Raw genomic sequence first — 17,222 nt, 5'->3', positions numbered from 1 at the left:
GAACACTGTCTTTCCAGATATGCATTTCAACTCACAAGATCAATGCTTTATTAAAAGGGAAGAAAGTAACTCGGCAAGACTTTGCTTTGCGAAGCAATGATATAAATCAGATGTGTTTGAGAAAGGCCCTTATATGATCAGCAAAGCAATATGCTCTTAGAAAAGGAACTAGAATTTGCTACTAAACAAGCATTCTCCCTCCATCTCTGACAAAAAGAGCCTAGGTACAACATAGGTACAATTATTTCACGGTTGTGAAGCTGGACTGTTACTTTTTCAAAAGTGTCACTAGAAAATAAGGACCTATTAAAAATGCCAAAAGTGCGCACACACGTGTGTGCGAATAGACCCTTAAACGACAGCATTGCTTATGGGATATTAGCAGCTTGGTACTCTCAGATACATAGATACAGGTTGCATTTATATTGGCATTTTAGTTCCGATTAGGAACTTACAAAGCAAATGATTGTAAGGTGTGAAACAGCCCCCAAGGGATTAGATCAGAGCTAGTCCAATCCCCTGAAACACCAATCCTGGGAATACCTGGTTCTCAGCAGCAGCTCTGCACCCTGGTAAATTCTAATGTAGACACAAACAGTCGGTCTAACAAATGAAGAAAACCAGGAGGAAAATATGTGGGAAAACAGCATTCTAGAGTTCTGTTAATAGCACTTCAAACATGCAACTGATAGCAAATAGATGATAGTTACAACTGTACAGATATTAAAATCAAGAACAATCTTTTCACTCACAATTATAGACTTAGGAGCAGTGCAACTCATAATTATTTCATTATTTGCTGCTTTCCATCCTTTCTAAGTCATATTTTTATATGGCAAAAGTAATCTGCCTGCATGAGAACCTTCTTTTATATTCAGTTAGGCTGTGGTAAGTCTCCAAGACAAGTGTTCTAGGACACAGTTCTGATCTCACAATGATAACAGCATTAGCTCCAACAAAATGATTGTTATTTATTCTAAAAATCATTAAAAAACAGAATCATGCTCCAAATAGAAGACTGCAAAAACTTCTCATAATACATTGGACACCATCACATACAGAGATTATAATAATCCCATCACCCTTTTTATTATGTGAAAATTCTCAATTAACCTGTAGGACTGGGCAGCAGGTATCATGTTGCCTTTCAGCTTAAGCTTTACTGTCGATGCAACACAAACTGCAAGAGATTCACAAGTCTTCTTTATCCAAAACATCTGCTCCTATTTCGCTGTCAGGTATCTCAGAAGACATAAGGCTTCTTCTACCTGAAACTATAGTCTAGGACTAGCTTTTCTCTTTTTTTCCTCATCATTAAATCTCTATTGCCCTCTATTCCAAAGAAGAACTGGTATGCTTTCGTGACGTTGATTATGACAACAAAACATGTATCTAACGATCGTACAGTGTAGTCCCATAAAAGTTAACTATGTGGTTTTTCAAACCATCAGAATAAATTCTTTTTACTTAATCTTAGTGTGCTTGAGAAGCAGGACTTTCATTTACCCCACAGGTATTTGTACTTAGGGGCTAGAGAAACAAAGCAAAAGGTGCAGAAAAATTGGTAATATTGGCGGTAAAGCAGGACTAGGATTTGAGCTGGAAGTAGGAACCTGAGTTAGACCTAAATTAAGCTCTATGCAGAAAACAGTAGTTCTTTGTTACCCAAATAAGCACAAGCATGCCGTAGTCTATTGCATTGCACAAAGCGTCAGTGTCCTCCCTCCCTTTAGTGCAAAGGAATTAAATTACCTACATGAGATACTTCCAAGCTGATTTTTAAAGTAAATAATAGTTTATACTACTAAAATAATTTATTGTCCATGTTCTAATAATTACTGTTTCTGACCTAGTATGGAAACACTGATGTCTCCGAGAAACAGTACAAGTGGTTAAAAAAGGATGACTAAGTAGTGGTTGAAAATGTGTTTGCATCACTCAGCAGACACATCTGTAGCTGTAAGTGACTTGATCTGAAATCTGCAAGAGCTGTTCTGTGGCTCGTGGTGCCACCTAGGGGAAAGCTGGAAAAGACCAAGAAACTAAGTACTGCGAAGACAGCAACAGTAAATGAACAAAACTCTTAAAATTTAGTCCAGCTCACCTCACCATAAGAAATGAAGATCGCTTATTAAACTTTGAAGAGAAACAAAAAAACCCAACTCATTTAAGAGCGTAGTTGTATGATGAGCTCTGTTTTTGTGATAGAATACAAGGTATTCTATGGAGTTTATTTATAGTGAAGGGGATATAAGCCTTCAATTCAAAACTACTTTGATAATTAAGATATGTGTTCAGATTTTGGATAAAAACAGTCTATATTTTATTTTAATTTCTACTTGCTGATGTATTAGAAGTGAGGTTCATGCGGCGTCTTGATTAATGATTAAAATAAAATATGGAGTACTCCAGTGTACATTTAGGTTAACATTGTAGAAATACCTGATAGTATACTCCTTTATCTTTTAAAGTATGCCTAAGAAAAGGTCTAACTAGACATGCATGATGAAAATATACTGTCTTTGCTAATGGGGACAATAGGGAAATGGAAATCAAGACACCTGTCAGTTAAGAGAGCATTTAAGTACAATGTATATGAAAAATTCCTGAAAACAAAAGAAAATGCAGAGAAAGTATGAGATGGTGTACTTTAAAATATGACCTAAAAATTCAATACATATATATATATAAGAAAAAAACATAAATAAAACCAACCACAAACAGATCAAATTATTATTACTGCAGTGAAACCCACAAAACTCACTAAAATAATATAGACACGTGTTCTTATTAGAAAGAGCAAGTCAGAAGTTAACTATCTATTTTTAAATCTTATGTAAAATGCTAACTAAAGTTTTAACCATCGCACAGCAAAACAATCAGTTCTATATTTGGCTTTGATACATTTTTCTAATCAGCGTGATAGTAGACATGCACGTCAAGTCTATACAGACATGTATACACACATCTGTTTTATAAGTTTCCATTTTATCTCAAATATTTTCAGACAGTAAGAATAGAAAAAACAACCTGTATCAGCTAGAAGCAACATCATTCCTAAATACTTTAATAAAATCCTTCCCAGTAATGTAACAACCCATTTATCCGAGCCTTCTCTAACACAGCCTATATTGACACCAATATTACAAAACAAAACAAACAAAACCCAACCAAACAACAAACAATCATACAGAACACCAAAAAAAAACCCAACCAAAAAAGCCAAGAGGAAACATTAAAGGATTAAACCCTGATGTAGAGGCACTTCTCTCAGGGAAGGTTGTGTTGGCTGGTTAGTTAGCTTGCTAGTTTGACTTCAGAGAGGAAAACAGCATTTTCCATTTTTATTAGTGTTTTATCAATAGCCAAAAAGTAATGTTTTAGTTACAAAAGAACATAAAGGACCAGTTTGAAAATGCATTTGCTTCTGCACATGAATTCTTTTTCTTGTAGTTCTTGCCAGGAATATCTTTTGTGATTAATTCAAAATGGTGAGGCAATTCATTTTCTCCTCTTTCTTTAAGTTTCTCCTGATGAGACAAAATCAAAAGGTACTCAGCCAAACACAGCAGGAACTGTTGAAGTATTCCTAAGCACTGTCAGTGTCATATAAGGTAGATGTTACTAAGGAAACAAAGGAAGCCGTCCATATTTTAGCTGCCACAGGTAGCTAAAACATAGATGTGAACTTTTCATCTATTAGAAGTAGCACTAAATGATCTTTCAAAACTTCCGATAACACCTTGTATCTGAAAACAGAATAAAAACTGCAATAATTACAAAGGTGGATGGACAGTATCAACTAGATGAAGTAAGGATATGTACCCGCTTTACCCCTTTATAGCAGGAGTGCAGATTCATTAAAAAAAAATTTTTTTTCAGCATTTTAGAGGGCATGAACCGTGGTTGTGGACCTGTGGCTATACAAAGGTGTTGATCAGTCTTATCTTTAAAAACATTTTATGCAGCCACGTACTGCATTCAGAGTTGCCTGTGGATTAGACACAATAATCAGCCCGGAAAGGAGAGCTCATTATTACAACCTCTCCTTCCCCTGCAGATCACCTCAGCACGAAGCCATGTATCTCAACCGAAAAAAAAGCTTACTACTGAGAGCTACACAAGATGTTTCTAAATCAACTAGCTTGGTGTTCAGCCTATAGTTACAACCTTCTTTTAACCTTCAGAAAAGCAGGACCAGGATGGCCTCTGAACATCAGCAATCTTAAAGTTTAGAAATAAATCACTGAGCAGATAAAACACACCCACAGACTTGGCCTGTCTCACGCTCTCATAACTGACACCCAACTCAAATACAGGGGAATTTCAGCAGCAAGACCTGATGTAAAAGGGGCAAGGCAGGACACTGCACATGTGGGGAGGGGAGTGGGTGTCTAGGGGTGCCTAGCACATTGTATAGTACTGAGAAGAATCTTTCATTCAAAAAAAAAAATGCAGAGTGGTACCTTACATAGAGATTTAGCTGCTTTAAATAACACAGAGAAATAAGCATAGCTGCAGGAAGCAAAGACATTTGCCTATCAGAAATCTTTGGACCCCACTTGCTTAAGCGCTCCAAATCATAACATCAGTGTTTGGAAAACTTTTAAATCAGAATTTAATACTCTGAAGAAAAATAACAATGTTTGCCTACTTGTCCCAAACAAGTAAGAAAATCAGGCACTTGTGGCAACTTCTGAGGACTTAGGGTGCCATAAAGTCAGAGACTGGAAGGCAACATGAATATTAACAAAATAACATTTTAAGTACACAGAGACTCACGTAGGTATTACGTATGTCCTATTTTTTCTGAGATAAATTATCATCCAGACATTAAACCCAGTAATTTGCAATGAAATGGCTGAAAAAAGCTCCTCTGTGATGGAACCTTAGGAGTCCAACTCCATGTTAATAAAACCTCTGTTGCTACTTTGCATCACAGCTAGTCTGTCTCAGTACATGTGACCTGCTGGCTCTTCCTTCCACTGCACAGCCTGCAAAGCTATGTAAGCCATGGGCACAGCTTCAGGTACATCCTCAGCAGGAATGTGACTAAACACGTCCCTTTGCCAAAAAATCATATGTATGTACTCAAAAAAAGTTAATGTCTTCCATAGCCCAAGGAAGATCTGAAAAGAATTTTTGAAGTTCCCACCTAGGCTGCAACTACGTGACTAGAAACTGTTTTAAATGTTAATGTCTGACCCCACAAAATGGATCCTTCTTAAATCTCTCTCTCACAATTCATCTTTCTCCATTTCACCCAAATTACTTCCTAAAAGGATATGCATGCAGGTATCTTCTGAAACCATTTATTCTGTCTGTATTCAAGTGTTTGAAGTTAGAAGGCACTCAACTGCTTGAACAGAAGAAAGCAAACAGAAAAGAGCACCTAGCACAGCCAAAGTACATTAGATTTATTTTTAATTTCTCGCAATGTGACAGGAAAGTTCCCCTGCACTCTTTGTCCAGCAAGTGTATTTGTTCTGTACAAAAGAAATAATACTTTCCCATTTGATTTTTGGAGTTAATTCTAAATCAAGAAAGCAAGGCTTTCTAACACCACAGCAACACACTTGATTTTCAAATGATACTACGGCCATTAATATTGATAAACAAAGGAAAAAGTTTTCCAGTGAATTTTTTCTGTACAGGAACCATGATATGGACAAGAAGTTACATTCATTAAATCATAAAAAATTTCTAGTATATTAGCTACTACATACCACTACACAGTTACTACGATATACCATTACAAAAGGCAGTATGACGACTGCAAACAAATGCTAGAGGCTAATGCTCACACTCTACTTTATGCTTTCATGTTGTGTATTTAAAAAAAAATAACAGTGCATATGTTCTTATATAAGATCTGTCATACACACATGATCTGTTATGAAAACATCCTGAAAGCTGCGTAAGAGAAAATTTAGTATGCATTCATTTTAGTCTTGAATAGCACTCTGAAATACAACTGGACTTTTACCACCAAGCTGTCCACGCTGAGAAACCTCACTAAAATATTTCTCAGACACAGGAAAACTCTGCTATAAGTAACCAACAAACTATGACTACTGATTATTTGCAATGCCAAAACTTTTGACGAGAAAAGTAATGTCAGTGATGTGTTACAAACCAGAAATGTACTGTATTCACGGGGGAACGGTGGGTGTGTGGGTGTGTAAAAAAGAAGAGAGAACCACAGATTCACATTTTCAGAGAATTGTTCAGCAAACACACCGTTGCAGCAAATCTGGAAATAGAGAATCATCTAAACAAACTGGAGATATGTTTACTAAAACACTTAAGACAGTCATCATTTCTCACAATATATACAAAGAAATACAGATCAGCATGGTAAAACGTAAGTATTTTAGTCCATACAAAAATCACAAGTTCTTTATTTGGGTACAAGAATAATATAAACCTGTTTTTACAGCATGTACTGAGGCTTCATAAGCTACAATATTAGAATGAAAGACAGAGTAAAATTAAGGGAAAAGGGGCAAAAAGTAGAAGGTTGGTAGAAGTCCTTAAGATGGAATTACTGCCAAAAGAATACAGACTCACAGCATCACACTTCACATTGTCTGACATTCTAAAATCCAGGAAAATGCAATGGATGTTCAAATGTCAACATATCCCAGGGTCTTGTGAATGTCGATTATTAAATAGCGACCACTCAATACAAATAATTGTATCGTATTGTATTTCACGGGTTATTAACAGCTGAAATTTCAGTTTTGACCTCTAATATCCTGGAACATACTACACCGTATCTTTACCACTTCTGAAATGAACAGTATCTGATCAAGTGCCTTGACCTGATTTTGACCCAAGATATCCCAGCACATATTGCTGTGTACTGAATCATGTAAAATCAGCTACTAAGCGAATTCGACAAGAAACACAGCAACACTTGCCTATCTAGACAAGATCAGACCTGAGTCCTTATAAATGATGTACTAGGCATTGTTTTAGCTCCACAGAAAGCCGTAATGCATTCTGTAACTGGAATTACGCAGTCTTTATTCTATCAAAATTAAAATTAGGGACACCCTAAGGAAAGCTAACTTTGAGACACTGAACTGAAGTATACTTTATAGAAGTATTGACCAAACTTGTAGAACTTCCTGTTGTTGAGATTATCATCATATGAGGTACTGTGCCAAGATTAGCTAATTTGGGATTGGTGTTAGCATGTGAAAGCCACAGCGACCAAAAAACAGTTACGTGCATCTAAAACGGCAAGCATGAGCTGATCATCTACTAAGATCAGAATGAATTTTCTTTTTCATATCGATTGCTGTACACTTCAAATCATTATCTCACATCCTAAGGAAACCTACTAAAGTACGTTTACCACTCATCACACAAAAAGTTGAACACATACACAAAATTTGATAATTTCAGGGCCTTATTTAGGTGCTGCTATAAATTGGCTTTAAGTCTTCCAGTGAATGTCACAATATATCGGACAAGATTTCGACAAACCAAGCTAGTTTTCTGACAGGAGATTTTAAATATAATATTTATTCACCTTTGTCAGTAGCACACAAGTCTTGTGCTATTTACATTTTATGTAGAACTGTTAGACTCGAGATTTTAAGTACCTTGGAGATTTTTGCTTAAATCAGGAAATAAAGTACTTTATTTGTGTGATGAAACATGATATGAATCCTGCTGTAAGTTATACGAGCATAAAACAAGACTTACTTATACAACAGGAAAAAATTTTGGCCTCGATCTTCCCCAAAATAACTAACCCTTACATAAACTGTAATTATGTAGTGGAAAAATACCACAAGCAAATACCAAAAACAGCATGAAAGCCCATTACATATTTGCAACTCTAAACAGATTCAACAGGTTCTACAACTTACCATGCACATCTAGTAAGATGGAAATAGCTTAAAGCCAAAGAACATTTAAAATAATAACCCTGTAAACACTACAATGACCTTAAATTCACGTTATCTATTACTTTCTCTTGTTATTATGGCATTGTATAAAGGACTGGAATGACTCCATCTGGAACATTTTGAACATCACACTGGAAATATCCAGGGGAAAAAAAAGATAATGAGAACAGTAGGAATTTCAGAAAATGGTAATAATAAAAAATAGGTCTCAGCGGTTGAAGTCTATCAGCCATAAAATACTTTAAAATAAACAACATTCACTGATGGTATATTTAAAGTGGACACAAAAAACGGCTATCATAAAAGCTAGATGAAGTGCGTGTCATCAGAAAAGAATCATCTAACCATGCTGTCCAGTGCAGCATAGTTAGAACCACGTAACCTTAGAATACTAAGGTTACAGGCAAAGTTTTACCAATAAATACCTGTGTCGTGGTTTCTGCTGGGATGGAGTTTACTTTCTTACCGGTGGCTGGTGTGGTGCTGTGTTTTGGATGTGGGATGAGACTGGTGTTGATAACACACCAGTGTTTTTAGTTGTTGCTAAGCAGTTAAGGCCATTACTGCTCCTCGCCCCACCCCACCAGCGAGTAGGCTGGGAGTGCATGAAAAGCTGAAAAGAGACCCAACTGGGACAGCTGACCCCAACTGACCAAAGGGATATTTCATACCATATGACATCATGCTCAGCAATATAAAGCTGGGGGAAGAAGGAAGGGGAGGATGTTTGGAGTTACGGCATTTGTCTTCCCAAGTAACCATTATGTGTGATGGAGCCCTGCTTTCCTGGAGATGGCTGAACACCTGCCTGCTGATGGGAAGTAGTGAATTAATTCCTTGTTTTGCTTTGCCTGTGTGCACAGCTTTTGCTCTACCTGTTAAACTGTCTTTATCTCAACCCAGGAGTTTTCTCACTTTTACTTTTCTGATTCTCTCCCCCAGCTGATTGAGCGAGCAGCTGTGTGGGGCTTAGTTGCCAGCTGGGGTTCGACCATGACCACCTGTTATTCACAGTCATAGACCTGAGCAAAAAAAAATAAATCTCTTTACTCTTACCTTTTGCTGTATGAAGTTCCGCTGCCTCTCTTAAGTAAAGGAATAGCCCATCTCTCTTTCAGTGGAATTATGGCAGATCGCTTTTCTCTTTCCACTTCTGAGATCCTGCAATTGTTAAAATGATTCTGAGGTTTCTCACGGTTGGAAAATGTGGTTCAATAGAGCATAGGAGAAATTCTAAGTCACTGAAAATAGTATTCAAAAAAACTATTCAAAAACAGGATTTGGTGTTGGTGATCACTCTTTCCCCTTTGTAAATATTACTAATTTTTCATTTTCATCTCTCACAGGTTTCCTGCTTTGTTCTCTGGCCTGTCTCTCCTTAGTTCTACTGTGAACTCCGTCCTTTTTGTGACTGTTCTCTGCTCCTTTCTCTCCTCCCTGCTTTCTCTCTCTAGGATGCTGAATGCATGGAAAAACTCCCCAAATACTTCTGCTATTTGTAACCCTCAACTGACAAGAAAAAGGACTCTCCTGTGATTTCAATTTGCATACCGATGCATCTGCCTTTTTTATCTTCTGTACCTGCAGAAATTCAGGCAGGACCTCAACTGTTCAACTTGCTGCATCAGTAGCCATTTTCACGGCCTCTCACTATTCAGCATCAGTCTGCCTCAATGAGGTCAATTTATTTGTCTAAGTTGGAAATGAACTCTGTTAAAACACAGGCGTTCACTGACAAAAAATACATGCTGGTTAATCCATTAAAACTGAACAAATATGGTCAGACCATACATCTATTTAACCCCTTTCTTTTCCAAATTATCCTTTGCTGTGAGGTCTCTGATTTTTATTGCATTCACTAGGCCTTCACATACTGTTCCCTCTTGCCAGTGATGGCCCACCAGGGATCACAAGACCAGCACAGCTAAAACCTCTGTTGTCAAACAAGAACTCTGTTGTTCAAAATATTTGTATTAGAAAGGCAAGACACTGACGCAAAATATACATCTCAATTGGCAACAGTATACAAATGAGATTCTCCTTGAGGAGTAGGGTTGAGTGAAAACACTTTGGGAAATTCTGCCCAAAACGAGCTATTGGCCATGGAAAGCAGGGAGGCGCCAAACGGCTTTTAGTTACTTCTGGAGGGTAAGGCCCTCACTGCCGCAGGGAAGGACACCCCGGAGAGTTTCTGCTGCCATTTTACTCCCAGGGGCACCTAACCAGAGCCGAGGCCCACAGGCCGTCCCTGGGGACACCCCAGCTCCCTTCTCCCCTCAGCAACCCCCAGAACACACCCCGGCCGCCACGCTCCTCTGGAAATCCATCGCCAGGCCTGCACCGCCACGCTTCCCTCCCGGCGGGGGCTGGCGGGGAGACGGCCGCACTTTCGCGGGAGAGCAACAACAAACACCGACAAGGAACGCCCGGCTCCCATGACCGCCAGCGCCCCGCCCCGCCGCTCCCCGTCGCCCGCCTTTCCCGACGGCAGCCAGCGGGGCGGAGCGGCGGGAAGGGAAGGGTGCGGAGCCAGGTAGGAGGCGGCCGCGGGGCCTCCCCGCCTGTGAGGCGGCGGAGCGCTCGCCGTGGGAGGGAGCGGGACGGGGAGGGTCGCGTCCCGGTGAGGCCGGCCCCGGGCTGCCTGCTGAGGAGCGGGCTTTGAAACCCCTTCATGCCCCGGGGGCAGCCAGCTCCCGATCGCGGCCTGCGGGGCCGGGCCGGGCCGCGCCGCGGTGCCCCGTTCCCTCCCTCCGGCCGCGGCGTACAGGGTGCAGCGGATCCCGCCCGGGGCCGGGGCGGTTCTGAGGCGGCGGTTCGGGCGGCGCCGGCCCAGGGCGGCCTGTGCCCGCGGCGGGCGGGCGGCCATTGCAAAGCGGGGCCGAGGAGCGGGAAGTCGCAGCGGTGATCCATTGTCACGGCTACAGAGGCCTTGTGAGGACTAATCTCCCGTGTTTGTCTGTTCATAGGAAATAAACGGTTTCTGATGCAAGGAAAACGATGAAATTTGGTTGCCTTTCCTTCCGGCAGCCCTATGCAGGGTTAGTTTTAAACAAAGTCAAAACAGTAGAGACTCGCTGGCGTCCCGTGCTCGCAGGCTACAAGAACTGCACCGTTGCTATTCATATAGCTGTTAAGGACTGGGAAGATGAAACCTGGAGAGCGATTCTTTTGAATAGGTTCGGTATGACACCAAAACAAGTGCAAGATTTGTTGGATAAAGGAGAAAAATTTGGCAGAGGAGTTATTGCAGGTAAGCAACCTTGGATTATGTTTTCCAAGCAAGCTTTCAGTCGGTGAGCGTTCAGCGGATACACATCAGCTACACATCTGCTGCAGAGTCACGCTCATTCTAACATCGCTTTAAGACTTGCTTTGAAGGAGCAGTGCCTGAGTTGTGACTGGAGGGATATTTCGATTCCTTAACACTGTAAACTGAGGTCAGTGAGGGAAGTTATAAATAAAATTTATTCCTCTTCACTGTGTTGGAAATGTGAAGTATCTTTGACCTTTAGGATAAAGAATTTTCGTCAGGCTTCATTTTTTAAAATACGCTCACTCTACTAAAAATTTAGGCTACCACTCTGAAGTCTGTACGAGAAATAAAATTTATTTGTGCTAACTTGTCATGCACTAAGACAGTGTAATGTGCATTGCATTTTATCTTCTTACATGATAATAAGTGTTAATTTCACACTTCTTGCATTTTGAGCTTAGGAACTCTTGCTGAAAACGTTTTACAGTACTTGTAGTCGAGTGAAGTCCTGACGTTGCCATGCTTTGTGCATTATGTTAGAGTATTACAGAAATAAATCCTATTTCAGTTCTACAGATGCTCCAATCGCTCTTGCTTTTCAGGCAGCGAAAAAGTTTGTTTCTGTAACACACAGTTAGGATGGAATGGTGTTTCTTTGCTTATGTTGTGCTGAAATATAATGTACATTGCTGCACTATATACTTAGAAAGTTTTTATCCAGCGCTTATTTTGCACTCTTTTCTTGGAGGTATTTTTTGTTGCACCATCTGTCTTGCATTCTCATTTGAATATTTTTAGCTACCACAAATTACTTCTGTCACATACACTGAAAAATTGTTCTGGTTCTACAGTGCTGAAAATTGTTAGGTACTAAGTAATACGCAGATTTGTAACTTCAACATAAATTGCACACTAAATTGTGGAGTAGGTATCAAAGCTTATTTGATCTTTATTTTAACATTTTTAATCATTAAGCAGTATAGAAATTCTCATTCATGACACTAAAAGGTTTCCAGAGAGCAGGGATTTCCATATAATTTAAGGATTTAAAAATGTTAGTAGAATAGCGTCCTGATAGGAGCAGAGAGAGTTTTACTTTTAATGAAGCTGTTTGAAGGCCAAATGTAGCTGGGGAGTTTTGGTAGCAGCTGTATCGCCTTAGATGCAGGCTGCTTTTAACAGAACTCTGTATTACTGATTTGTGACCATTACAAGTGCATCTTCACCTGTTCTTCACTGACCAAAGTTCAGTCCCATAGGCCATCTCCTGCAGTGAACAACACTGGCTGGAGGTTGTGCGTGCTTCATACTGTGTTCTTCTGGTAACAAATTAGCTGTTCTGTGTGTCCTCTGGGAAGTTTACTTTAAGAAAACTTTTCTCTAGGAGATCAGCCAACTGATTTTATATTTTAATTTTATAATACAGGATTAATTGACATTGGAGAGACATCGCTATATCCAGAAAACTTGCCTTCTGAAAAGATTCTGGAGCTAGAAAACAAAGCTGTTCTCAGTAATCTAGAACAGAAATATTTGACTGTTGTTTCAAATCCAAGGTGGCTCCTGGAACCGATTCCTGCCAAGGGCAGAAGAGGTGTGTGGCAGGTGGACATCCCTGAAGAACTGATCCCTTCAGAAGCATAGGTGTTGTCCCTCGCGATTATTTTTCCTGCCTAAATGCAAACTTATAATTCACAAATCTTGAATATCACGGAGTTGTTTAGGATTGCCTTCCAAAACTATTTGTTTGAAATAGCAAACACATTTGAAGAACTGCTCTTTGAGGCAAAATAAACAAGATGTAATTTTTATGACCATTAGCGGAAATTATTAACAATTCACTAACCTTACCTTAAAGGGAAGGGAAGTAGGAGGAGCAAGAGCTCTGAGTCTGCTCAAAACCAAGAGGAGCATACCAGAGATGGAAAAGCAGATGAACACCCCTTGAGAACTACAAGGGCATTGCCAAGGTGTGCAGAGATGCAGTTAGGAAAGCAAAAGCTCAGCTCGAATTTAAATTGGCCAGAACGTCAAAAACTAAAAGAAAGGGTTCTTCAGGTACGTAAACAAAAAGCAGAAACAGAAGGGAAATATTGGACCACTGTTAAACAGAAGAGGTGAATTAGTCACCAACAATGCTGAAAAGGCAGAGGTTCTCAACGCTTTCCTCACCTCTCTCTTTGCCCGCACTGTTGGGCCCCAGGCCTTGGGAACAAAAATCCGGGTTGGTGCAAACACAGACCCACCACCAGTGAAGAAGTTAGTATGCAAACTATTCCGGGAGCTTGAGCCCTACAAACTGATGGGCCCTGACAATACCTATCCAAGGGTGTCAGGAGAGCTGGCTAACATCATTGCGAGGCTGCTCTGCATAATATTTGAGAAGTTGGGATGTCCCGGAAGACTGGAAAAAGGCTAATGTCACCCCCATCTACAAGTAGGGCTTAAAGGAGGATCCAGGAAATTATAGGCCCATCATTCTTAGTTCAGTCCCTGGGAAAGTAACGGAACGAATCGTCCTGGGGACTATCACAAGTCAAATGAAGCATGTGATTGGGAAAAAACAGCGTGGACTCACAATGGCAAATCATGTGTGACAAACCTGATCACCTTCTATAAGGTAACCTGCTTGGTTGGTGTGGGGTGAGCAGTAAGCAGTGTCTGCCTGGATTTCTCCAAGGCTTTTAACACAGTTCCCCACAGCCTCCTCCTAGAGAAACTGATTAGTTCCAGTCTAGGCAAGTGGTCTGGGCAGTGGGTGGGGAACCGGCTGACAGGATGCATGCAGAGGGTGGTGGTAAATAACTCCTTTTCAAACTGGCAACCTGTCACAAGTGAGGTCCCCTAGGGATTGCCACTGGGCCCAAACTGTTTAGTATCTTCATAAGTGATCTGGATGATGGGATCAAATGTATCCTGATGAAATTTGCTGATGACAGCAAACTGAGCAGGAAAGTGGACACTTTGGAAGGGAGAGCCACCCTGCAGGAAGACCTGGATAGGCTGGAAGAGTTGGCTAACAAGAACCTTACAAAGTTCAACAAGGACAAGTGTAAGGTCTTGTACCTGGGAAAAACATAATCCAGGAGTGAAACACAGGCTGGGATCTACCCAGCTGGGAAGCACCTTTGCGGAAAGGGACCTTGAGGTCCCTTCCAACTGGTATTCTATGATAGGACATCTGTCTCACAGCCCACTCCTAACCTTATATTTGTAGGATCATTGAGAAAGATATCATCTGAGATAAGGTGAGTCCTAGGGACTGTTCCAGCTGAGGCAGAGATTTCTGCACATGGGGTGTGTTACATGCTGTAAGCATAAAACTTCCAGAAAGGATCAGGTTCCTCCTCATTCACAGGTTAGGTACATTAGACACATAGATGGGGGAAGCAGTCTGCAGTACACAGCTCTGACCTGACAGCCTTTTTACAAAGGCCTTTCTAATAAAGAAGGTGCTTGTACAAAATTAAATTGAGTATAATCATATTTCTTTCTCTCATTTAAGATGAAAAAAAACTAGTAATCTTTGAAAATCTAACATTGAATGGGAGACAAGAGTGAAAAGTAACAAATAGAAGTCGGTAATTTTGGCACTTGCAGAGTTTTTCAAAATCCATACCCTGCATTACAGTGAAAATCCTTTTGACTTTGGGGAGCAAGGTCCAAGGCTATAAAAAGAGGAGAGGACAACTGACAGAGGCTTTGTCTTCAGATGGGGTATTGGATCACTTCAGCTCTTGCCTTGGCATGTCGCTTGGCAGGTGCAGTCTTGCTGGGTGCAGAGGTGTGCATGTTCTCCCTTAGAGCTGCTGTGAATGGACCACTCTACCATTCTCCTCCTTGGAAGTGGTTTCCCATGCAAGCTCAACATCTGGTTCTCTTCTTCAGCAGCATGCATGCAAATCTGTCTCTGGTGAAAATCCTGCTGGTGGTTGATGTTTTGGACTAAAGCTTCACTAATACTTCATTAGCAGATGCAGAAAATGTCTTCTAAAATTTGGGTTCTAGTCAAAGTGAAACTAAAAAAATGCAAAGAAAAAGAGTTAATTCATAGAATAGTTTGGGTTGGAAGGGACCTTCAAAGGTCCTGTAGTCCAGCCTCCCCTGCAATGAACAAGGACATCTTCAAGTAGATCCGGTTGCTCAGAGCTGCATCCAACCTGACCTTGAATGTTTCCAGGGATGGTGCATCTACAATGTCTCTGGGCAACTTAGGCCAGTGTTTCGCCACCCTTCTTGTGAACAATTTCTTAGTTATATCTAGTCTAAATCTTCCCTCTTTTTAGTTTAAAGCCATTACCCCTTGTCCTATCACAACAGGCCCTGCTAAAAAGTTTGTCTCCATCTTTCCTGTACACCCTCTTTATGTACTGAAAGGCCACAATAAGGTCTTGCCAGAGCCTTCTCTTCTCCAGGCTGAACAACCCCAACTCTCTCAGCCTGTCCTCATAGGAGAGGTGGCTCCAGCCCTCTGATAATTTTTGTGGCCCTCCTCTGGACCTGCTCCAACCAATCCATGTATCTCTTGTGCCAGGGGCTGAGAATAATTGCCACCCAAGAGACTGGAAACCACAAAGATAAGAGAACTAAGAATTTTAATTGCAAAAGAGAAACGTGGATGTCCAAAAGGACTATCAGGGCATTCTGAACCTGAAGTTTAGGCTGAATAAAACAGTGTAGTAGAGTCCTGTTAAATACTAACCAGCCTTGTGGTTTTGCTGCTTGGTAGCAGAGAAGCGTAGGATTTTCAAAAGCATACACACTGATTTAGAAACCCAAATACCATTCCTTTTCAACAGCTTTAGTGTGGAATGAACATGTAGGTAACGTACCTTCTCAGCCTTCAGCAAATGCCACAAAAAACCTGCACCTCTGGTACAGCAGGATACATAGCAAGTACCAAGAAACACATCCCAATATGGTGAGAATATATTTTCATTTTATGTGTTCAAAATAATTTGAAATAACCAACATCTATTTTATCAGCATTTCTACTACTCAAAAATGCTACCTTCAAAAACTCCTGAACATGAGCCAAGAAACAACTGACAACGAGAATGTTTACTACCATTCTCATCTCCTTTGTAATAAAGGCTTACTTCATTGGAACAGAAATCTGTCCCACTAGAATATTCTGAGACTTTGTATGTACAGGATCCAACGTACCTACTTAGCTGTTTCTTCTGCTAGCAAGTCATCACACGAGCCAGATTTTGGAAACTCCCACAGATTTCTGGTGAATCCATACAGATGGAGGTGATGAGTGACGCTTTTCATGCTCTCACTTTGAAAAATTCTCAGATGTCCTCTCCTTGCTAGTACTTCTCTTCAAACAATTCTTAATGAATCTCTATATGCTTTTCGCTGTCCCCCCACCAAATGGACTCAAATCGATCACTTTCAGCAACATCCCAGAGCTTCTTCAGAAAGCCAAGGCATTTAGAGGCATCATTGCCTTTGCTAGAACTCTCCTCAGATGAATTCAGATGTTCTCTTTTTGACCAAGGTTGCTTAGTCGAAGTTTGTAAAGACTGTTCTTTTCTTGGAGGTCCAAAGGCAGCATCGCCAGCTGTTCTTTTGTCAGATGCTGGACAGAGAGAAGTAGTCTAGCCTGACAAATCAACTCCCTTAGCCAGAACAGAAGCACATTAAGTTTATGATGAGGAAAGCTCCATTTTAAATTCTTTTTCCTCACTTTGAATAATTTTTTCAGTAGAAGCCATCTACCCTAGCAACTAGACTGTCCTGCCAGCCAGCCGAAAGGAACTGACCAACTGACAGAATCTCCAGGGAAAATTCTCCAACACCCCAAGCTGCGCTGCTGTGACACCACAGAGCAGCATGCATTTCTAGCACCATGAAACAGCTGCAATTGCTAAATAGTACTTGTTGCTTTTCATTTACAGATTTTTTTTTTTTATTCAAGAGCCAAAAAGTAAATAAAACAGCAATGAAATTGGACAGTGCTGTGTTGGGTTTCGGGCAGTAGCTGGTCCACAGGGAGGAAGAGGGAGGTCTGCAGTGTTAGGAATGAAAGCGCCATATCT

General features: G+C 40.5%; 2 protein-coding genes across 2 annotated transcripts; one reads left to right on the top strand and one right to left on the bottom strand.

The window, feature by feature from the left end:
• Positions 1 to 3,478: 3,478 nt before the first annotated feature.
• On the bottom strand, positions 3,479 to 10,788 carry LOC134520874 (sterile alpha motif domain-containing protein 1-like). Its single transcript, XM_063346745.1, has 3 exons — positions 10,220 to 10,788; positions 8,979 to 9,083; positions 3,479 to 3,530 (listed from the first exon to the last, which is right to left on the bottom strand). Exons 1-3 carry the CDS (start codon positions 10,786 to 10,788, stop codon positions 3,479 to 3,481), a joined length of 726 nt encoding a protein of 241 aa, XP_063202815.1.
• LOC134521219 (protein EOLA1-like) lies at positions 10,302 to 17,002 on the top strand. Its single transcript, XM_063347459.1, has 4 exons — positions 10,302 to 10,455; positions 10,889 to 11,172; positions 12,602 to 12,819; positions 16,889 to 17,002. Exons 2-3 carry the CDS (start codon positions 10,920 to 10,922, stop codon positions 12,817 to 12,819), a joined length of 471 nt encoding a protein of 156 aa, XP_063203529.1. The 5' UTR covers positions 10,302 to 10,455; positions 10,889 to 10,919; the 3' UTR covers positions 16,889 to 17,002.
• Positions 17,003 to 17,222: the final 220 nt, after the last annotated feature.

Source organism: Chroicocephalus ridibundus, chromosome 9, assembly GCF_963924245.1.
Source record: "Chroicocephalus ridibundus chromosome 9, bChrRid1.1, whole genome shotgun sequence".
NCBI lineage: Eukaryota > Metazoa > Chordata > Aves > Charadriiformes > Laridae > Chroicocephalus > Chroicocephalus ridibundus.
This window is presented reverse-complemented; position numbering and strand designations above follow the sequence as displayed.

What these genes read in the sequence shown, in the direction of transcription:
- LOC134520874 (XM_063346745.1), bottom strand. Translation starts at nt 10,788, where the DNA reads ATGGCCGCCCGCCCGCCGCGGGCACAGGCCGCCCTGGGCCGGCGCCGC. An exon ending in AGAGGAGCGTGGCGGCCGGG is followed by an intron (nt 9,084 to 10,219) that starts GTGTGTTCTGGG and finishes TAACAATTGCAG; the next exon opens with GATCTCAGAAGTGGAAAGAG. An exon ending in GGAACTTCATACAGCAAAAG is followed by an intron (nt 3,531 to 8,978) that starts GTAAGAGTAAAG and finishes TTGTCTCATCAG; the next exon opens with GAGAAACTTAAAGAAAGAGG.
- LOC134521219 (XM_063347459.1), top strand. Translation starts at nt 10,920, where the DNA reads ATGAAATTTGGTTGCCTTTCCTTCCGGCAGCCCTATGCAGGGTTAGTT. An exon ending in TGGCAGAGGAGTTATTGCAG is followed by an intron (nt 11,173 to 12,601) that starts GTAAGCAACCTT and finishes TTTATAATACAG; the next exon opens with GATTAATTGACATTGGAGAG.